At 43.9% G+C, this 23,805-nt stretch overlaps 1 protein-coding gene across 4 annotated transcripts in view; it reads left to right on the top strand.

Annotated features, from left to right (window-relative positions):
• Positions 1 to 23,805, top strand: part of RALGAPA2 (Ral GTPase activating protein catalytic alpha subunit 2) — a 1,327,630-nt gene that overhangs the window by 130,985 nt on the left and 1,172,840 nt on the right. For all 4 annotated transcript variants that reach the window (XM_029593760.1, XM_029593759.1, XM_029593761.1 and 1 more), the window contains exons 5-6: positions 2,682 to 2,725; positions 10,161 to 10,338. In XM_029593760.1, coding sequence (XP_029449620.1) covers positions 2,682 to 2,725; positions 10,161 to 10,338 — 222 coding nt within the window. The remainder of the gene's footprint in view (positions 1 to 2,681; positions 2,726 to 10,160; positions 10,339 to 23,805) is intronic.

Here is a 23,805-nt window from a genome sequence, read left to right on the forward strand (position 1 = left end):
GAACCACACCATCCTTCTAAATCACCTCTTAGACATTGGATTATCAGGATATGCCCTCAGATGGTTCAACTCCTTCCTCAACAACAGAAGCTTTAAGGTTAGAATCAATAACAAAGAATCCCCTAATTTCAAATCAACTCTAGGTGTCCCCCAAGGCTCTTCTCTATCCCCTACCCTCTTCAATATCTACTTACTTGCCCCTCTGTCAGCTGCTCACAAACCTAAACTTAATACACTACCTCTATGCAGATGACGTTCAGATCTTGAATCCCTATAAAAGAATCCCTTCCAAAAACGCTTACCTACTGGGAAAATTGCCTTAAGTCCATTAAACGCCTACTCACCAGCCTGAACCTGGTTCTCAATGCAGCCAAGACAGAAATCCTTCTTATCTCCCCCGACCACTCGGCCAGCACCGATCAGACATTCCCCAGCTCCCAGACCACTCAAGTAAGAGACTTAGGAGTAATCCTTGATAACCATCTGAATTTAAAGAAATTAATCAACAATATCACCAAGGGATGTTTCTTTAGCCTTCAAGTTCTGAAAAGACTCAAACCTCTTCTTCATTTCCAGGACTTCAGAACTGTCCTCCAGTCAACACTGTTCTCTAAAACTGACTATTGCAACACTCTCCTCTTGGGGCTCCCCATCTCCGTCACCAAACCACTACAGATGCTCCAGAACGCAGCAGCTAGAATCTTAACCAACACTAACCGGGGAGCTCATATCACTCCCATACTCCGAAACCTGCACTGGCTGCCAATAAAATACAGAATCTTGCACAAGGCACTCACCATAATCCACAAAACCATCCACAATCAACTACCACTAGACCTTCAGATCCCATTCAAACTATACTTATCTGCAAGACCCATCAGAGAAGCATATAAAGGAACCCTACAAGTCCCACCAACTAAATCCACGTGTCTAACTTCCACCAACGAACGTGCATTCTCCACAGCGGGCCCCGTTATTTGGAACAACTTGCTGACTGACCTAAGATTGGAACCCTGCCTTCCGAAAAAAAACTTAAGACTTGGCTTTTCCTCTAAGCCTTCCCTTAATTTCTAAAATATCAACGTACTTCTCAACCAGACTCAGCCCAATTGACTAGACTCTCAGTCCAGTCCCAGTATATACATATGTATTTAACCTCTAGTTTTTGCTCTCCTTCTACTTCCTGGCTACTCTAGCCCCCAAGTTCTGTCTCCTTGTTATATGTAACTGTGCTTTGGCCTTCTTGTTATATGGTTATTTAGTTAGTCCCTAAGTTCCATGTAAACCGGTTTGATATGAATCTTTTCATGAAGGTCGGTATAAAAAATGTTAAATAAATAAATAAAACTTATAGTACTCCAGAAGGTGAGTGCTTGGAATAAGAAGATAATCTTTTCCTACTAGAATGGGTAATTTTCTCTATGAGTATAATATGACAGTTCATCCAAACACTCAGAAAATTAGAGAAGGCCAGAAACCTCCAGTTCCTAAACATTAGCCCTGTGCAGAGAAGCAGAAACGCTATAATATTTCTGAAACATGGCCAGCAAAATACTGCAGTACTAGCAGTTATAAAACTACCAAACGTATTGTCTTGCCATATATCTAAAAGTGGAATGTTTAGAAAAATGGATTAGGTTTTCTTTTATCTTTAGAACATCTATAGTGGTGTAGGGACTGTATGGATCACCTTATTTTGTGTATCTGGGTGAGTAACACAATCAAGGGATGTGGTAAGATTTGCTCTGTCTCTTCATTGTAGAACCATTTTTCCTTTTTCATTCTATGCTGTGGTTTGGATGACCAGTTGATTTTTGCCATTGTACTGGAATAAATACCAGATGTGCTTCTAGAGTGCAGCACTTGTTTAAAAAAAGAAAATTGTTTCTCCCATTGTGTGGCCACCTTCTGACTTTGAATTTTTCACCATGTATCTAGCCCTTGCACTTACTTCCTTTAACTTTTTTTTTTTTGTTCCTTCCACTCCTTTTTTTTAAATTTGAAACAATTGTACCCAATTAGAAAGGTTTCTTTGGTTTCTATAAACCATACACTTAAACAATTTTTTTTGAATGTTGAAGGCGGGAGGTTGGATTTGGGGGGAGGGGGGTGCTTCTCATAGGTGCTGATTGCTGCTTCCTTCATGTCTCTTCTGCTTTCTCATCTCTAACATCCTCCGCTACTACCCCAGACCAGAGGTTGATGTTATCTTCACATTGCCTCCAGCTTTAGCCAAGATACGAATGACTTGTTTCCATTATAAAACTTTGGGTGCCTGCAGTTTGTAAACAGACCATTTGAAAATGGCAGAACACGTATATAGAATTTCATGTATTTTGCCTCCCCAAAAAATAGGCTCACTTTTTTTTTTTTCAGAATTTCTCTAAGATTTTTTTTCTCTAACATTAGAAATATTTTCTTTTGGTGTCTTACAACTAGGGGTCTTAGTATCCCCAATTACTTAGTAAGTTTTAAGGAATTTAGTTTTAATGAACACCTTTGGAAGCTCTAGCAAATATATCTACTATGAACCTCCAAAAGACAGAAAAAGATGTGTGTATGTAATATATACACAGTATATATAAATATATCTATAGTAAACTAGCAATTGTGAGCAATAAAATGAAGAAAATTCTAGAATGTTTAATATAATTGCAACCCTTTTTTTTTGTACGTTTCAGGATCAATTTTAAAGAAGCTTTTGCACACTGGGAATTCTGTTAAGGTATTTGATTTGTATTAAAGCATAATTAAATGTATTTATTGCATTGTCTGCCTAATAGTTTCTAACTATGTATTGCAAAATCTTGCCTTAAATTTGACAGATGTTTCAGCAGTTTAATATATATATAAATCTATATCTGTCTAAATCTATCTGTCTAAATCTATCTATCTAAATCTATCTATATATATATATATATCGTACTTGGTGGTCAAAATGTGCTCATTTTCAATTGTATAGCCTTTATGGATATTAATAATTAGGGCTCCCAGGTGTATGATAGTTACATAATTATTTTCCCTGTACTTTTAATTATTTTAATACAATTTTTCATAATTTATCTTGCATTAAAAGTTGTCAAAACCTTTTTTCCCCTAACTTATTGATGGTCACTCCTGCTGCCAAAGACCAGACAATAGATGTTCATGCCCTGCTGCAGACTGAGAGGGACCTGAGCAATTATCTGATCACACAGTACTAGAAGACAGGAAAGGGAAGAGAGTGGAAATTGGCAATTTGAGAAAAACAAAACAAGAAGGCTACTTATAATTCTTAGTTACAGTTGTTTTCCCCAGCAGCATCTGCCAAGTCCTACTTTTTGTGGAAAGGGTGATACGCTTGCTCACTTTATTTATTTAAAAAAAAAAAAAATCCTCTTTATTCATTCAGGGATTATGTAATTGCCTGACCTTTAGTAGAGCATGTTTGATTCTTCTAGGACAGGGGTTCCCAAACTTTTTGTGTATGGGGATCCCTTTTCAACATCAAAAAGTTTTAGGGACAACCATCCTGTCTCCACCAGTCTCAGTCCCCTCACCAGTCATTCCCCATCACTTTCTCCCCTAATCCCTCTCCACCAGTCCTCTCCCCCAGTTTTTCTCCTACCTTAGTGTCCCTTGAACATCCAGGGTATGGTGGCACCACAAGTAGTGCTCTTTAAAATGTTGGGACAGCTTGTGTTTCTATTCTGCCACTGTTACCTATGGTCTAGCAGAATGAATAAAGATATATTTTAGAAGAGCTGGGGAGTAAATTGTACTGTTCCATACTTTGCATGTTTTGGTAGTCAATGAGGCAGGCTGAGAATTTGCTTTACTGTGGTCAGTAATTCATTTTTCTGTTTACTTGGACAATTGCTCCTTTAGGGATTGGTATGTGTACATTGTAGCCCCACCCATAAGTGTCACTGCTGTGTGATGGCTGGGATTCCTGTTCCCAGGGTCTACAAATGCTGTTTACCCCACCCCCCACCCAGTAAAGTGTCCAGGCTCTGCTAGTTCAATATGCTCTGAAATGAAATCTGGGTCTCCTACATGGTAGTGTGCTGCGTTGCCTGTGCAGCATAGAGTCAACTGCACCAACACACTTTTAGAATTTCTTTTCTTAGTTCACTTTTTTCTTTGTTTTCTGCCAGTGACCTAAAGTAAAGTATTTTTCATTTTGAACCAGCAGATTTTTCATGCAGATATTTCAAATGCCTTCGTTCCTGTCTTGCTTCTCTCCATCTTTAACTTCTTCCCAAGTGCCTTTCCTCTTGCCATCTTTACCCTGCAGCTCCTTCCTGGTCCTCTCCATCCTAGCCTCCCCACTTGAACCTTTCCTGACCTGTATCCACCCATCCATAGCCTCTTACTGAATGCCTTACCTTTGCCATCTTCCTCCTGCAATACCTTCCTCAGTCCTCTCCCTCCTGTGCTCTTCCCCTTCCTGAGTGCCTTCCCTGCTGTCTTGCTTACCTCCACACTTAACCCCTTCCCAAATGCCTTATGTTAATCCATCTCTATCTGTGTCCTCTTCTCTGGACTGCTCCATCCTGAGTGCTACCTTCCCCATAGAACCTTTCCAAGACTTTCCCTCTGCCCTGCTTCCTCCCACCCATAGCACCTTTCTGAATGCTCTCCCCCCACCTCTCACATGATTTCTTCCTGTGTGTTCTCCCTCCTGCTCTCTATTTCCTTGGCCCCTTGTCTGCCCATTCTTGAGTGTTTGTTTTATTCCCCTCTCCACCCCAATGTGCTGCTTCCCAAATGGTTCCTTCTTCTTGTTTTCCTTCCTAAGAACATAAGAACATGCCATACTGGGTCAGACCAAGGGTCCATCAAGCCCAGCATCCTGTTTCCAACAGTGGCCAATCCAGGCCATAAGAACCTGGCAAGTACCCAAAAACTAAGTCTATTTCATGTTACTATTGCTAGTAATAGCAGTGGCTATTTTCTAAGTCAACTTAATAGCAGGTAATGGATGTCTCCAAGAACTTATCCAATCCTTTTTTAAACACAGCTATACTAACTGAACTAACCATGTCCTCTGGCAACAAATTCCAGAGTTTAATTGTGCGTTGGGTGAAGAAGAACTTTCTCCGATTAGTTTTAAAAGTGCCACATACTAACTTCATGGAGTTTCCCCACCATAGCCATACTAATCACTTAGGGGGTCATTTACCAAGCGGATCGCACGCGATAAGGGACGTTTCGCATGCGAATAGTCCCTTATCGCGAGCAATGCCAAGATGGGGCGGAGTCGGGGGCGGCGTCAGCCCCGGAAGAGGAGGAGTTGGGGCGGCACCGGGGCTGATGCCGCGAAGACTTCGCCAAAAGCAAAAGGTACACTTGTTTATTGCTGTCAGTTTCGTGCCGAATAACTACACCTTTTATGGTGTAGTTATTTGGCGCGATACCGGCAGCGATCGTACCACGGAGGTGCGATCGCTGCCGGCTATCGCAGGACTGCCCCCCCCTCCTCTGTTATCGTGGGATTCACTATGCCTTGCGGCATTAGCAAATCCAGCCCTAAGTGTAGCAGTTCTCCCTCACTGTGTCAGTCCAGCAAGCCAGCTAGAGCATATGCAAAACACAGGATGGTCCTGCAACCAGCTGACTCTCCCTCAGAAGCTGCAAGTTTTTTAGCCTCAGGAATGCTGACATGACTCAGCTCCTTTTCGCTTCCTCCTCTTTGGCACTGTGGCAGGAAAATGCTGATGCGCTGGCTGATGACATCAGTGCAGCTGGGTACTTAAAACCCAGGTGTTCCTCCCTTCAGTGCCTCAGGAACAGGTCCACCTGCCTTGTCTGTGGTGTGTGTTGCTGTTCTTTGAGCTTGCCCTATCTCGCTGTCCCTGTGTCTTTCCTTGCCATGATCTTGCTTTGCCCTGCCTCATTTGTCTTGTCTTGTTCTTTCTGCCTGGTCCTAGCCCTCAGTCTCATGTCTAATCAGTTTTGTCCGTCTTGCCTGCCATCTGGTACTGGGCTCTGCTGTGGACGCTGACTTCTTACTTGCCTGCTGCCTGGTACCCACCTCTGCTATGGACACAGACTACTCCTTGTATGTCTGTCTGCCCTGACCTTGGACTGAACTTTGACACTGTTCCTTGCTGCCTGCCTATGTGAACCCAGACCCTGTCTCTTCGCTGCCTACCCTGACTGTTGCTCATACTTGGACTCTGTCACACTGCCCTTTAAGGGACACTCATAAGTCCTGCTGGCCCTTGAAACCCAAGGGCTCAACTGGCAGGGAACAGGGCTGGTATAGGTGAAGCCCCAGCAACAGTCCCTTTAAGGGCGTGTCTGCCAGGTTCGCCTACTAGGCTTCATCAACCACGTCATAACCCAAGGGCTCACATCCATGACCCAGTAGGGCCCACAAATGCTCCTCATGTTTATGACCCTACTTTGCTGTTGGCTTCCTCCAGTCATATGCAGCAGCAGCTAATTTGGATGCTGGAGGCATCATGTTTCCCCTCCTTCTCTTCATGTGACTTCAAGGTCCTTGTGATGGCGATCAGCTTCACTCTTCCCCCACCTCCTTTCTGTGCGGTTCAGGTTCCGCATGACAGCAATTAGCCCCACTTTTTCTCGCCTCTTCGACATGCTGATTTGGGCTTCTTATATTGCAATCAGTCCCATTCTTCCTGGACTCCTCCAGACTGATCTTCCTTCTCTTCTGGGCATGGGCTGGGTGAGATTAGGCAATGGGATCAGCCAGCAGCATCCATAGAGCAGAGCTCCTCAGAGGAGAGGTCAGCCTACGCTTTTTCTCAGCAGCTGCACTGTCTCCCTTCTGGCGGACCCCAGGTTGGGAATCACTGCTTCTTTCATTATATTACATGAGGTATTAATAACATTAGTGATCATATTGTGGAATTAAGTTCACAATATATAATGGAGGATATAAGTGAAAGGAAAGATATCTTCAAGAAAGTAAAAGTGCTCTTTAGAAATGTTGGACAGCTTGTGTTGCTACTCTGCCATTGTGTTTCCTATAGTTTACGGAATGAATACAAATCTTTTTTAGAAGAGCTGGGGAGTAAATTGTACTGTTCTGTACGTTGCATGATTTGGTAATCAGTGAGGCAGACTGAAAATTGATCTCAACTGATGTCAGTAACTCATTTTTCTGTTTACATGAACAATTCTGTTAGGGATCCGGTATGCATATACTCTGTAGCCCCACTTATGTGGGACACTGTTGTGCGATGGCTGGGGATTCCTGTTTCCAGGGTCTAGAAATGCAGTCTATCCCCATTTCTACTGCCCCCAACCCCTGTACGGTGTAGAGGTTCCACTAGCTCAATGTGTTCTGGAATTAAATTTGGGTCTTCTATGTGGTAGTGTGCTCTGCTGCCTGTGCACCATAAAGCCAACTGTGTTAACACTTTTATATTTTTTCTTAGTTTTTTTTCTCTGTTTTCTGTCAATAACCTAAAATAAAGAATTTTTCTCATTTTTTCTCCCCATTTTTAGTGGCATCTCGCTCCTTTTTTACAGTGAACATTTTTCAAGTAATTTGTGTTTAACTAACTAGGCATAGTTGTAAGGATCCTTGTTGCTTCTTTGGATTACTGATGTGATTGTTTATGGGTATTGTATTGCTTTATTTGTAATGGCTTAGATCATTTATTTTGTTTGCCATTCGGGCCGATACAGTAAAGCACGGCCGTGGTTACCCGGTTTTTAACCCGCTTTGGACGCATATTTTGGATGCGTAAGGCGTACCTGCGATTCAGTATCGGCTTTTACGTGTCCTTACCACTTGCCGAAAAGGACGCGTATCCGTTTCCGCCCACCGCATGTATATGATATGTTAATGATCAGATTAGCTATTCCCTTAGATACAGTAACGTGCGCCCAAATTATCGCCCTTTTAACCATCTTATTTACCGTGTCTTTAACCTGAATATTTACCGCCTACCCTGTCCCTGGCGTTAGATGGGAGCCGCGCCAGGCTAGGGTTTAACTGTATGTCTCTGAGGCTCCGGACATGGACGCCTCTACGGACACCGGAGAGATAGGCGTCCGCTAGGCGTCCTGAGACTCCGGGGTCCAGCGGAGACATGGACGCCTCTATGGAGCCTTACTCCTGTGACTAGAATAAGGCTGTAGTAGACGCTGAAATAAGAACGCATAGCTGAGTTGAGAATACAAACTTGAGAATACACAGTGTTGCAGATCCATGTATGTACTGTTAAATAATTTTTATGTGCTGCCAGTCAAATTGTACACCAGAGAATCCACAGTGTGGCATATCCATGTATGTACTGGGAAACTTGGACGTCCGGCCGGGCGCTCAAGGCAGTGGGGCCTACAGGCGGGAAGGTCCATGAACAGAAGCCGCAACCTCTGACGTCCAAGGTCACGGCGTCCATTCATGGACCTTCCCGCCTGTATCCGGGCGTCCATGATCGAAGGCACTGCTGCCTTGAGCGTCCGGCCGGGCGCTCAAGGCAGCGGGGTCTGTAGAAAAGAACCATCCACTTACCTGGTGGAATGACATTTGAAATGACAGGTACCAGTGCACCCTGGATACTGTATAGGCACTGCATACCGCTCTATACAGTAAAATGGATTGCGAACGCCTACCGCTTCATTGACGCGCTTTGGACGCCGCTTGGATTTGCGTCTAATTTGAATACTGTATCGAGCAGTATGTGAACCAAAATATGCGCGCGGCAAATGAGCGGGCGCCCGGCACTGCCGCACTGTTTCTTATGCGTCCTTACTGTATTGGCCCGATTGTGATTTACTAGTTCTTTAGTTGTTCATTGAAAAATACATTGAGAGAACAAGAGAAATTCATAAGGTTGGATTTGCAAGGAATTGCTCCCACTTACAGGTCGATACTCTAAGGCCGCGGTAGAAAGAGTGCGGCATTGCCAGGCGCACCCTCGTTCCCCGCACGCACAGTTCTCTTCACCTAGCGCTCGATACTCTCTTCTAATTGCATGTAAATGCATGCCGCGGCTGCGAAGCCTTAGGCAAGCGTTAGGCCCGCGCAACCCATTTTACTGTATAGAGCGCCTATACAGTATCCTGGGTTCGAGGGCCTAACGCTTCACGGCCGCGCTGGTATCTGTCATTTCAAATGACATTTGAAATGACAGGTACCAGGAAGTAGACAGTTATGTTCCCCGATGCTCGGCAAACTTTCCCCCAGCCCCTCTCACCTGCCCTGGCCCTGTCAGGTCTCCGGTGCAGCCCCAGTCTGTCTCCTCCTCCCGAGGCAAAAAAAAACAAACCCCGAAAAAGTAGCAAGGCTCTGGCCTGCTACGATAGTCCCTTCTCCCTTCTCTCTCCTCCCGATTTCGGCGCTCAAGGCGGCCGGGTGGGTGTGCATTCATCCAGGCAGAGGGAGCCGGCGGCGAAAGCGGCCTCCGGCTCCCTCTGCCTGGATGAATGCACGCCCACCCGGCCGCCTTGAGCACCGAAATCGGGAGGAAGGGAGAAGGGACTACCGTAGCAGGCCCGAGCCTTGCTACTTTTTCGGGTTTTTTTTTTTTTTTTTTTGCTTCGGGAGGAGGGGACAGGACTGGGGCTGCACCGGAGACCGGACGGGGCCTTGAGCGCCGAAATCGCCCCCATTTTTTACACTTTATTCCCGTTTTAATTTTCTAACACCACACTAACACCAAGTAGAGGGTGGCGGTAAACTAACAGGTTAAGGACGCGGCAAAATAGCGGGTTACAAAGGAGATAATCTGAGCGCGCGTCACAGTATCGGAGGGGAATAGCTAATTCCTTCATTATACAGCTAATTCGTTCATTTACATATCATATACATGCTGCGTGCGGAAAGGGTTATGCGTCTGTTTTAAGAAGCGCTAAGGACGCGTGAAACTGGAGACTGTATCGCTGGATCGCCTTACGCGTCCGAATTGTGCGCTCCCAGCTCGTTACAGACGGGAAATCCTCAACCGCACGTTACAGTATCAACCTGTTAGTGTCTCTGAGGGAAGACTGTTAGATCTGTTCCTGGATAAGGTAGGCTTCCATTAAAATAAGAGTAACAAAGACATTGATTAGTAGCTCACAAATGTCAAAGCTACTCAGTTGGTGTCCATTAATTTTTTAATGCAATGTTTTCTTTATGTATTAAGAATATTTGTTGCATTTCAATGTTCACACAGTGATTTTTATGGCAATATTTCTTAATTTGGCAATTCTAGATAAGATGTGAAGGAATACGACTGTTTCTTCTTTGGCTCCAAGCACTTCAGACGAACTGTGGGGAAGAACAAATGTTGATGTTTGCAAGTCTTGTGCCTGGTTTTCCTGCAGTTCTGTCAGCAAAAGGCCCCTGTACACTGGATACCCTCATTAGCTCGTCTCCTAATATGCCTGATGGTTGGTAACGTATAAAATTAAATGGTAGTCTATTATATTTAATCATCCAATATAATTAATGTGCTTATGTCTGATTTCCCTTCTATAATAGTCTGTTTTCAATGGAGAAAATACTTAACAGACTTGATTTTAAAGAAATAGAAACTGCTTACCTTATTGAAATGCTTTTAAAAGCAGATTGATCTTGTGATTCTTGTTTATTTTTATTGTTTTTCAAAAGTAGAAAATTAATTGGTAACTTGCTATATGTAAAATTGGAAAGAAAATGGCATTTTAAGACCAGATAATGTCAACATTTACACAGTACCTTTTTTTTTTTTTTTTAATTCAGGAATCCAGCATGGTTTATAATTAGGGCTTTTGATTTTAGGTTTGATTTTTACATCCTTGATGCAAAAACTCCAGAGAAACACTATATCCCATAGTAATCTCTAGGGGTGTGCATTCGTTTTGAATGCATTTGCACTCCGCAACTTATTTTTTTTTCAAACTTAAAAAAAGTGATGATGCGCAACGCATTGCGACTTCCAACTTATTCAACATAGCTATGTTGAATACGTTGAACCTAAATAAACACTTAAACCCCCCACCCTCCTGACCCCCCAAGACTTACCAAAACTCCCTGGTGGTCCAGCGGGGAGTCAGGAAGCCATCCCTGCACTCCTTTGCGATTTCCTCATGGCGCCGATAGCCTGTGTCACAGGGGCTTGCCGGTGTCATTGGTCAGCCCCGGTCACATGGTCACCGGCGCCATCTTGTGCTCCTACCACGTGACAGGTAGGTCATGTGGCAGGAGGTCGCTCCGGGACCCCCGTTGGACCCAACTGGAACTTTTGGCCAGCTTGGGGGGGGCCTCCTGACCCCCCCAAGCTGGCCAAAAGTTCCGGTTCTGTCCAACGGGGGTCCGGGAGCGGAGGAGCACGTGACGCCGGAGCGGAGTAGCACGTGACGCCGGAGCGGAGTGACGCCGGCGTCACATGCTCCTCCGCGCCTCCGCTCCGGGACCCCCGTTGGACCCAACCGGAACTTTTGGCCAGCTTGGGGGGGTCAGGAGCCTCCCCAAGCTGGCCAAAAGTTCCGGTTGGGTCCAGCGGGGGTCCCGGAGTGACCTCCTGCCACATGACCTACCTGTCACGTGGTAGGAGAACAAGATGGCGCCGGTGACCATGTGACAGGGGCTGACCAATGGCACGGGCAGCCCCTGTGACACAGGCTATCGGCGCCGTGAGGAAATTGCAAAGGAGTGCAGGGATGGCTTCCTGACTCCCCGCTGGACCACCAGGGAGTTTTGGTAAGTCTTGGGGGGGGATTAAGGAGGGTGGGGGGTTTAAATGTTTATTTAGGGAACCGGGAAAAGTATGGACAGATCCTCAACTTATGGAATTCTCCATAAGTCCATATTGAACGAAATCGACACCCCACGAAAACGTATCAACGATTCAACGAAAACTTTTTGTCTGCACATCCCTAGTAATCTCCCACCTCTCCTTTGCTCATTTGGGTTTTCTGCTTTGTTTCCAACATCAAGCACGATGGGCAGTCTTCACGTGTAGGTGACCTTATCTGATGGAGCTCAGCATAGAAAACTATGCCATAGTTTCTAGAGCCTCTGTAAGCATGTTCACGGCATGCTACTATGCCATGCATCCATACATGTCTCTTCAGTGTCTCTCTTTTTGCAGAGCCCGTAGGTCGCAATTTCTCTTCACTTTTTTCTTAAGTTTTTGTGTAGTTTTTCATGCACTTTTTGTTCAGCTTTAGCTATCATGGTGTCTCATACCTCATAGGTTCCCTACGTAAGGTTTTTCAGCATTTTTCTTAGGTTTCTATTCACTACCATTCCCCAGGGTGATGGGGCCATTGGTGTTTTTTGGCTTTTGACCTATTGCCCACCATAGAGTTTGATAATACATTCCTTTTGTTTCATTCCATGTCTAGCGTGTTCCAATGGTGCCTTCAATGCGGCAGGGCCATGTTTATCATGGATCCCAATGGTAGATGTGTCCTTTGTTTGGGGGCATTGCATGATGTCTGGAGATGCCACAAATGTAGAGCAATGGTCCTGACTGGATCTCATGGAATGTCTGTTCAGGCACCAGAAGTCCAGGGCATCAACATTGAAGGATCCTGGAGCTGTACCAATGGCAGGAGAGCCATTTGGGGGGACCATTGGTTTCCATCAACAAAGATGGTTGGTAGGCAACCCGGAGACAGACTAGCATCAGACTCCTCCAGTTTACATTGACAAAGGTGGGCGGAGGAAACACAGAGACAGACCATGGTCAGACTCCTCCCATTTGAAGAGGGCATCAGGTTCCACTTCTTTGACCTTGGCATTGAGGAAGATCCATGCTGAAAATCAAGGGAAGCTGAATAAGCAACTAAATCAGTCCCCATTAGTGCACAGTGCTAGAAACAGGGATGGTCCAGCACCTGCTGAGAACTCCCACTAAATGGTCCTGTGGCGAACAGAGACTCTCCTCTACACATGCCAAAGATGTGCATCAGTTTCCACCAGTCCTGGTGTCTGCCATTAGTCTTCTCTGTTCTGAAGAGGATGTAACCACACATTGTGCATCCCATTCGATGTTGGCACCAGTGAATTTTGAGGAGGAACAGGAGAAAAGGGTTCTGCAAACTGTGGAAAAGGTGCTGCAAGGACTCTGTGCCGAGGCATTGAGGGCACTGAGGTAGACATTGACGATCCTCCAGCCTCTGCTCAACTCCCTTCAGGTGCTCACTGGTGCTGCATCAACACTGGTGCCTATGCCCAAAGGGGTATCGGGGTTTGTGTCTGCTGGCCCATTGTTAATTTCTGGTTCCTTGAGGAAGAAAGCTTCCCTGAGACATTGAGGTTCCTCGGGGTTCAGTCCCCAGCAGCCAATTCTATCGGTCCGAGACCCACTGGCAGAGGACAGAGCACCACAAGAGCTCTCCCTTGCTCAGTGCAATGAGTCAAACTCTCAGTATTTCTGGAGGTATAGCTATGACTCTGCAGACTTTTCTGAAGAGGAGATGTCCATGGGTTTTCCTTCTGACCCCTCTTCTATACTGGATAGAAGGAAGTCCCCATCCTGAAGTCCTTTCCTTCTTAGGCTCTATAAAGGAAATGGCCGAGACCATTCTATTTATGTTGCAGATGGAGGAAGAGTCCAGGATCAAGATGCTGGATATCCTCCAGAATGTGGAGCCCCCTAAGGAAATCATGGCAGTCCCCAGTTCATGAGATCCTCACAGTGATTCCCATCAGTAAGAAGGCAGATGCAGTTTATCTTGTCCAAAGGCTCCTGGTTTTGACAAACATTGGCTGCTGCACCAATCTGTGGTCGTTGAATCCAATCTCAAAAAAGCCATGTGCTCTAAGACCCACTCCTCTGCCCCTGGGGAGGGATTCTAGGGCCATGGATACTGTTGGGATAAAAGTTTTTCAGGGTGCTTTACTGATTTCCTGCATAGTGGCCTACCAACTCTTCATGAGCCAGTATGTGTAGAACATCTTGAAGTAGGTGCAGGGATGACTGAGCAGTTTCCTCAAAAGCAGCTTAATGCCCTCCGGTCACTGGTGACCAAAGGCTTGGTGTTCAGAAAACATGGAGTCTGTTTGATCTATGATATTTTTGAAATGGCATAGAGAGTCTGCTGTATGTATCAGGGCACATACTTACCTGGCTTTGGGTCTTTGATTCCACCTAGAAGTGTAAGAACAGCTCGATGTGCTGTGCACTGGAGAGAATTTCTTCAGAGATAGGATTAAGGATGTGGTGGCACAATCCATGTTCATTGTGCACTGCTGAAGCAGCTCTTCATGGCTACTGCAGACCCAGCCACTTATAGGAGGTATCCAGAGTCAGGGCAGAGGAGACACTTCTGTTTGAAGAAGCATTACCCTCCTCCACACAGTCCTCATCGCAGTAGGGTCCTTGCGCCTGTCCACGGCAGCAGAGCGTACCTAAACCCCAAACAGCATCCCAGTTAGCACCTGGGAAGGGGTTTTGACTAGATCGCAGAGAGCATAGCCAGGATCCCAGTACTTGTGCCACAGGACTGTATGATTGGGGGCAAGCTACAGTTTTATGTAAGCCAGTGGTCCAGTATAACCTTGGACGTGTGGGTCCTTTAGCATAATCATCAAAAGAGGGAACAAACTGAACTTGTTGGCTTTTCTGCCAAATTGGCCTCCAGTCTTATCGTGGGGGTTGGTTGCCACATCAAGAAGTCTTTGGAACAGAACTGTCCTCCCTCTTAATGGCTCATGCTTTCAAACCTGTTTCACCAAGTATTTCCTGATTCCAACTAAAACAGGGGGACTCTGTCCCATCCTAGATCTAAGGGCCTTGAACAAATTCATCAAAAGAGAAGTTCAAGATGGTTTTCACAGGCACCTTAATCATGTTTCTTCAAAAATGAAACTGGCTCTTCTCTCTGTCTAAAGGATGCTTTCTTTCATAGAGATTTGTCTAGATCACAAGAAATGTCTGTTTTGTAGTAGGAAACTGCCACCTCCAGTGTTGCGTTCTGACATTTGGGTAGTGTCTTCACAAAATGCCTAGCTATGGTAAAGATGCACTTACATTCACTGCAGGTGCATGTTTTTCCTAATCTGGATGATTGGTTGGTCGAGAGCATGTTTTGTGCTGGAGCTGAGGAATCTATGCGAATGACCATCTGGTTGTTAGAGTAAGAAGGGTTCATTGTCAACTACCCAAAGTCTCACCTCCGGTCATCACCTCGATTGGAGTTTATCGGAGCTCTTCTAGAAACAACTCAGACAAAAGTTTTCTTTCCGCAGCAAAGGGCTGCCAATCTAATGGCTGTAGCAAAGGAGCCTCATGGCATCAACAATGCACATAACTCCTATGGCATATCTATACATGAGAAGTGTCCAGTGGACCTTGAAATCTCAATGGCTAGAGGCCACACAGGATCTCTGGGACAGCATCTGGATCACTCAGCTGCTCAGGGACACTGTCCTGGTGGCTGGACAATTCCAGTCGGGTTAAGAGAATCTCTTTCCAAATTTCTACTATTCAAATGGTCTTTGACTGAGTCCACCCTGGTTTGGGGAGCTCATGTAGACTCCTCCCAAGAGCCCTATGACTCTGCTCTTCGGGCTCTTGGGCTGCCCAGGAAAAGCTGCATTAGATAAACTTCCTGGAGCTCCCGGCGAATCTGTACACATCATAGGTTTTCAGAAATCCTTTCTCCTGCTCCATAGAAAAACTGCTTGATTACCTTCTACATTTATCTGATGCCGGTCTCAGGACCAACTCTATAAGGGTCCATCTTAGTGATATTGGCACATACCATTGCAATGTAGAAGGTAAGCCCATTTCTGTACAGCCTTCAGGTGTACGTTTCATGTGGGGTCTTCTTCATGTGATGCCTCCCATCAGATCTCCTGCTGTGTCATGGGACCTCAGTGTTTTTGTCCCAGCAGATGAAAGCTTTTTGAGCCACTGTACTCCTGGAAGGTCATATTTTTTGTGGCAGTCACTTTGGCACACAGGGTCAGTGAGTGTTGGGCTCTGGTAGCTTTTTCCAAGTTTTTCCATGATATAGTGGTCTTGCGCACTCATTCTAATTTCTTGCCTAAACTGGTGTCAGAATTCCACCTTAATCAGTCAGTTGTCCGTCCAAAATTTTTTCATAGGCTACGTGCTCTCCAAGGTGAACAAATACCACAAGAGATCTTTGGCCTTTTACCTGGAGTGGACTGAAGCCCACAGAAGTTCATCCTACTTTGTTTCTTTTGATGTAAACAAGCTGGATATCACTATTGCCAAACAGACTCTCTAATTGTTTAGCAGATTACTACAGCTTTTGTTATGCCTAGGCAGGGTTGAATTTGTTGAGCCATGTCAAGATTCATTCTGTCCGAACCATGGCAGTGATGGTGGCTCACCTACAATCAACCTCCATGGAGGAAATCTGCAAGGCTGAGACATGGTGTGTTCTCTACTTATTCACATCTCATTGTTTGGATAGGGTTGGCCAATGCAACAGCTGGTTTGATCAGTCTGTTCTTTGGAACTTCTTTGAGGTGTAAAACCCAACTCTTTCCCACCTGGGGCTTGTTTTTGCTACAGGCTGCCCTCGCAAAGGTTAAGAATAAAATACAAAAAAAAGCTTGCTGATAACAAAGTATTGTCTTGTTGGTGTTGCACTTTTTTTTTTGTTGTTGTTGTTGAGGGCAGGCTGTAGGTAGGGATTACCCATATGTGCCATCCTGCTTGTTCTCTGAGAAAGCAGAGTTGCTTACCTGTAACAGGTGTTCTCCGAGGACAGCAGGATGTCAATCATTAGAAAATGAACCCCCCTTCTTGTGGAGTAGGTTTTCTCCAATGTTTGTTTTTCCTTTTTTGCTAAAAAGAGATTAAAGATACTTCACGTGGGCATGTAGTTTAGTAACATGCTGTGGACAGGTCTTTTTGGTCTTTTTTCCTATATCTCCTTTGTTTTTGTTATATTTTTTTGTATTTGTTTTTTAAATGAAATTGAATGAGGCAGTATCTCATAAATGAGGCAGTATCTCCTAAAGGCAGTATGAGATTGAATCCAGGGATTGAATCCAGGGAATCCAGGGAATCCAGGGATTCAATCTCATACTGCCTTTAGGAGAAAGGAATCGCTTAGATGACTTTTTCTAGTGACCTTGAGCCCATCATTACCATCTGGAAAAAAATTCACATACTGTATCAACTTTTTTTTATTTTTTTATAAATTTATCATTATAAAGCCAAATAATGACCAAGAAAAGGAGAATAAAAGTATTTCTTCAATAGAAATACTGTAAGAAGAAAATATTCAGTACAAATAAATACATACTTTTAGTCCACATTAATGTGCAGAGGAAATATAGGCATAAAGGGAGTATAAGATAGGAAAAATAAAGTGTAAACAGGCTTAACTGGCTACAAGGTCGATGTTCAAAATAGACATTAAATGCCAGGTAGAGGCACTGAAGTTAGAGATCGCTTCTGATCTAGGAAAAAATGCAGTTGTTCAGGAACAAGAAAATTGTATCTATTACAACATAATTGATAATACAATTACAGGGGTATCCAGGCAAAAAAGTGGCTCCCAAAGAAAAACTTCCTGATGCATAGCAAGAAATAATTTACCTCTCTTGAATAGATTTAACTACATCTAGATAGACCCAAATATGTTTTCCATAGAAGAGAGCATGAGCATTATGAAAGAATTTTAAAATCATATTTAAATCCTGCTCAGAGACAAAAGAAAACAAGTCTCTCTTTGACCTCTTCAACAGGGCTCTCTAAAATAGAAGACACATCCAATGGTGGATCAGGAGCCAAAGGTCTGGCAAGTTTCCCCAGACAATCCTAAAACGTCAGAGAAATATTTCTTCAGTGTATCTTAATTGGTATCCCTGGTAGCTTAGGAAAGCTGAGAAAATGCAAGTTCAAATGCCTTGAAAAATTTTCAAGCTGTTTGCTTAACTTGTGAATGGCATTTTTATCTTGTACTAATGCAGCATTAACAGATTGGATATCTTCAACTTGCTTCTCTACATTGGCCACCTTGTTCTCAATCCCCTTGTTGATTCGAGTAATGAGACTGCAGGCAGCATGTAATTTGAAAGCAAACTTTTTATTAGAGAGAGACAAAGACAAAGGGACAGGAACAAAGAATGAGGAAATTGTTTGTTCCGGGAGTAGCACAGGTTTTTACAGCAATCGTGTTAACACTCAGCTACTCAACTCTTCCAGCAGTGTGCATAGCATTATAAACCCTTCATACTGACCAACCAGAGCAAATTCAGGGTGTTGTTTTAGATAAGTGAGGTACATTTGATTTGGTTATGTATTAGACCAATCAGCTAAAGGGTCTGCGGTGTCTGCTCATTGCATTCCAGCAAGTATTCAGGGTGCTCTTCTTTTTCTAGAAACTAGTATTCAGGAATGCAGCAGAAATGAGGTGCCTCAGAAAGTCAGTGCATAATACTACATACATCTCCCTCTTGAAGGGTTGTGCCTAGAAACCCTTCTCATATGGGCGGGGCCGTGGGTACCTGTCTTAGGTTGTCCCTTACATCCTAAGCTAACCTTAGGTGAAGAAATCTTACCTGTCCTCTGCTAAGCCCACTGTTTTTCCCTACCCATCTGATTCATGGGGAATCTCGTGCATGTCCATCATCAAGCGCTGACGGATAGTAGTGACTTGATCTTGCACTGCAGAAGAAGAGTTGACCATAATTTTCAGTCCGGGCATCCTGGGCATGGCTGCAGCAATGGAAGATCCAAATCGTCGAATGCAGAGACATATGCATGGTAGACAAAGGCATAGCAAAAGTCCAATACATCATGCTGGTCCTGCAGGGTATTGATGACACTATATAGTTCAATGACAACATGTAGCAGTGAAAGCAATCGCTGTATGGACATTCCTAATTCAACTGTGGCAGTCACCTGTCCAAGAGGTGACCCAGCTGTGGATGAGAAGGCATCTAAACTAGTTTTGGTCAAAGGGTATATGCTGTTAATGTAGTTAAGGGCTAGTTGTACTGCTTCGTCTTCGGGTGCTTCTGGGGAAGCGGGGCTAATACCCCTCTTAGATCGGTGGTGTGTCTGAGTGTAATTGGGGATAATCATAGAAACAAGTGACAGCTGACTCTGTGAGAAAGTCTTTAGCATGCTATGTGGTTTAAAACAAAATAATGTACTTTGTAGGGTTGCTAAACCATCAGTGTGAGTCTTTGCACAGGAAAAGGAAGAAATGTAGTAAAATAAAAAACCAGAAATAAGGAAAAATTATATATTCCCCTCTGGAATCCCAAATGTAAACAAACTAGCTTATAGATAGAGATAGAAGAACATTTCAAGCAATCTCATAATAGAAATTTTAGGACTGGAAATTGCTACAAGTATAAAAATTGCATGATCTCAAATTATCATTGATTTAGGAAATCTAAATCATGGTACTTGCAAAAAGGCATAATAACTAGATACATATAACAATCAATTATCGCATGGCAGATCAAGGTACATTGATTAATATGATAAAAAAAACTGCAGCAGGGTAAAGAATAATGAAACATTAAAACAAAGAAGAAATCAGGCTAAATGAGTAGATAACTCAGGTCATATAATGATATAATGATGGGCTGTCTCGCCAAGATGAGCTCTGAATGCTGACAATCAATGGTATATTCATTTTATTCAGTAGGTCGTATTAATCTTTCGCTAATCAAGGCCTAAGTTAAATAGTGTGTTTATGGAACGTGTATGTGTGTAATGGAGCAACACAAATTCAAATTGATGCAGCAGAAGTCAAATGTAACAAACAGAACCACAGACAACTCAGTTACGGCAGACATTACATTTAACATATGTTTCACAAGACCGACATATATCCATTTATTTCACAAATATTCATACGATGCCTTCATAACATCAAGACAGACAACAGTTAACACATTTTGAGCTAAAAAATGAAAACAAAAGTAAAAGTAAACCAAAAATGTGTTTGAAAAGTTCCTGGGAAATGCCAGAAAAACAAAAACCAGAATTCTGTTTAAAAATTGAAAAAGAAAATAAAACTGAAAAAACTTAGAAAAATAAAATATCGGCCTTAATTCTTTCATGACAGGAAGGCCGTTGACCTGAAAAATAAAAGCTAGCATACAAAAAAGTAATAAAAAGAGTATCATGCATCCACTAGGAGGTGCTATCACAAGCCGCTTTGTGGACTAATACCAATTGTAAATTTTAATCTTGGAGAATAAATTCAGTCAGCAGCACTCTGAGCTGAAATTCAATGTGGAATACCAATCAATTAGGAGTTGCAAGAAAGAGCTTGTGAGGTTGCCTGAAATGTAATGGTTAGTGAACGCTGTGTACCAACCTCCACCAATTATTGCACATTAAAGAATCATAACTTTTTTCCAATGTCTCTTTGTACTTTCAAACAATCTAATTAGCATAACTATGCCACACTTCCATCTTTATTCATATACGCACGCCTTCAATAGGAATGCTCCGTTTGTTTAAACAAACAAAACCTAATTTTTTTCCTTTTCCTCTCTCCGTTCGCCTGCACTGAAGGAAGCGCGTCACTACATTCACCCACACACTGATTCAATTCCTCCTTCCTCTTCTTTTTTTTTTTGTTAAGATTCTGCTCAGTTAACCCCTTAACTACCAGTGTCATTATAATTTTTAAGCACTAACACCAGGAAATGCTTTTGTGAATAACTTCAAACAAAACAAGTCACACAAAACAATGCCTGCAATTTGCCATCCATCTCTGGAAATGTTTACCGAAAGCAAAATATAGAAGAAGCAACAAATGAAGATAAGAATGCAAGCGCATGGTGATCCCCTTAATTAAGATGTGAGAAAAAGGTAAGAGAAAATACAGTACCGCAGGATAGATAGACAAAACAAATGCTAGGGGGGGTGGGTGTATAGAAACTTAGGAATCAAAGGCTAAATCAGTCATTTGTGGTCAGGGATCCTTCCAGGGGATAGGCTCTCATTTGTGGGCTTAAAGTGAGTGTCCAGCCAAGCAACGGATTGGGGCATTTTTAAATTGCTCAGGAGTCTGTGAAAGAGGGGGTGGAGCGAGCGGAGGGACCCCTCTTGCAACATTATCTGCTGGAATATGAATGGCGTTGGTGGCCATAAACACTCAGTCTGTTTTCGCTTCAGTATCTAGGGCATCCTCTGAGTTCTCTGAGTTTGGGGTTTCCTCTGGGGTGATACAGGAACGGCGTTGAGCCACACGCTCAATCAGTTCAGAGTTAAAAATGGGTGGGGACAGAGGGGGACTAGACTTGGGCTTCAGGGCGACTGGGGGTTTGGGATCCAAGGAATTTGCAGGATGTGATAGGATAGAGGCACGAACCTGATCCAGCAGGAGTTGTTCTCCTTTCTACCTCAGTAGGTTTATGTCCCTCCTTTGGGGTAATACTCTCTCCAACGGGGACACAGTGTGAAGTTCCTTCTACCTTAACAGTCCCAGACATTGGCATATCAGTAGGTGCTGTGGGACTCAATTGGGGTTCCTTCCCCAGGGGTGCAGTTGGGACTAAATGTGAATACCCCACTGCAGTAACTGTTTTCTCTAAAGGTGATGGCTTTGTACTCTGTATTAAACACTGTCGAGTATATGTGGGTCACTTACAACAGTGTATGGGGGCGGTGACTGATTAGACTCAAGCTCCTTTTCTAAATATGCTCGAGTCATTACAAACCAGAGGCAAATTAACTTCTCATCTGGCTTGTGCAAAGAGATAACACGTTCTAACGGGCATGTCGGGCTGACCTCTACAGCATCTTTTGTACCTCCTAACTTTCCTGACCTGAACTTAGACATAATAACAACTTACCAATGGGTGAATATAGTAAAATTTGATAGCTCTCCCTTATAAGAAAGAGAGCGTGTTCTTACCTGGATGAATATCTCACCGAGCTGTGCTTCCGGTGTGTACCTCCATTTCAGTGAATGGAGACTGTGGAGCTTCAAGCAACGTGACTGAGACAGCCTGCTTAAACAAAAACAAAAAACAGTGTAGCTACCCCAGGCATCTTACTTCTGTAGTGGTTTCCCCCCCCTTGAGGGAACCAACCCGAAGGTTTAACAGTTATACTCGTGATGAAGTCCCAGCCGAACTGTCTATTCGAGTCTTGGGCAACTTCTCTTGAGACGACGTCCCTGAGACATTCCAATCCGAGTGCTCGCGATGTGCGTCCGGACCGCTTATCTGCCCGAGCGTGAGTTCCCGTGAAGGTCGTCGTCTAATCTGTTCAGTCAGGGAGATTGAAATCACTGCTGCAGGCGAAAAAACCATCCTCTGCTACCAAAATGTTGATTCGAGCAATGAGACTGCAGGCAGCACGTAATCTGAAACCAAACTTTTTATTAGAGAGAGACAAAGACAAAGGGACAGGAACAAAGAATGAGGAAATTGTTTGTTCCGGGAGTAGCACAGATTTTTACAGCAATCGTGTTAACACTCAGCTACTCAAATCTTCCAGCAGTGTGCATAGCAGTATAAACCCTTCATACTCACCAATCAGAACATGATCAGGGTGTTGTTTTAGATAAGTGCGGTACATTTGATTATGTATTAGACCAATCAGCTAAAGGGTTTGGGGTGTCTGCTCATTGCATTCCAGCACGTATTCAGGGTGCTCTTCTTTCTTTGTCTAGAAGCTAGTATTCAGGAATACAACAGAAATGAGGTGCCTCAGAAAGTCAGTGCATAATACTACATACACCCTGGATCCTTTGCGAGTGCAACATAATGTATCAACATTGATAACCCTATTTTAAGTATATCAAACTTCAAAACTGTATATATATATATTTAAAAAAAAAAGAAAAGGGCACAATCACTTATGATATATAACCTAAATTCTTGCTTTTCCAGGGGTGTAGTTTTTATCTGATTCTCTGCATAAAAAAAAACAAACAGATGGGACTCCCTTCCCCTCTTGTTCCTGCAAGCACAGAAAAGCCCCCCCCCTGCCCCCCCCAACATAGCACTGGTTCCTGGCTCCGTCTCAGGTCAGGGATTGAATGTGATGTGGAAGCCTGTAGCACCAGGTGAGGCATAAAATGAGTGTCTAAAAAACACCAGATGCTCCCTTCAGGGCCATCATGCTCAGAGTTGGAGAAATGAGTTGCGCCATTGGAGCAGAGTTGCACCAGCGCAGACTCCTCTTTGATATTGAGACAAAAGATATCCTCATTGACACAGGTCCCACCATTCTTCATGGCACAGAATATCATCATGGTGCTGAGCCATTTATTTTACCCAGTCCTGGCACTATCATGGCACTGTCTGTGCCATTGAACATGGAGCTTGCATTTTAGTGTCATCACAATTGGTGTGGCATACCAAGGCACCATTGATTGTCAGAACAGAACTCATAAATCTGAGTCCCACACTGGTAAAGGAGGAGATGTTGCAGGCACAGTCCATGGACTAAGGTGCTGTTTGAGACTTGTCAACACATCTGATATGGAGTGTCTCAGAGCTGTCTGCTGCCACATGCAGATGCAGCTGTTATGGCACAGAGTTCCTCCTTGGTTTAGCATTCTTAATGAGGATGAACTAGACTGGGTTTCCGAAGAGTATGTCTTTCCTTCAACTCCAGTGCAGCAAGTCCCCTCGACCAGCTGAGCCCAGCTAATTGAGCTCATGAAGAATGTTTGCTTCTGTAAGCCCTGAAGGACTGAAGGGGTAGATAACCTCTCCTGTCCAAGATGGACTGAAGTCTTTTGGATAGTGGGGTCACCCAAAGTCCCACACCTCTCTGCATGAGCTTCCAGTGTTGCGAGTAAGTCCTCATCATGCGGTGGTGAATTCTTTTCTTTCAGGTGAATCCCTTTGTCAGAAGGGGAAGAAGTGGGATCAGTTCACTCTGAGTTTCTAGGGGATGTTTCTCTCTGAGGCCAGCAGAGGTTTCCTCCTTTGTTTCCTCAATCATTGTTATTGCT

Source organism: Rhinatrema bivittatum, chromosome 3, assembly GCF_901001135.1.
Source record: "Rhinatrema bivittatum chromosome 3, aRhiBiv1.1, whole genome shotgun sequence".
Lineage (NCBI taxonomy): Eukaryota > Metazoa > Chordata > Amphibia > Gymnophiona > Rhinatrematidae > Rhinatrema > Rhinatrema bivittatum.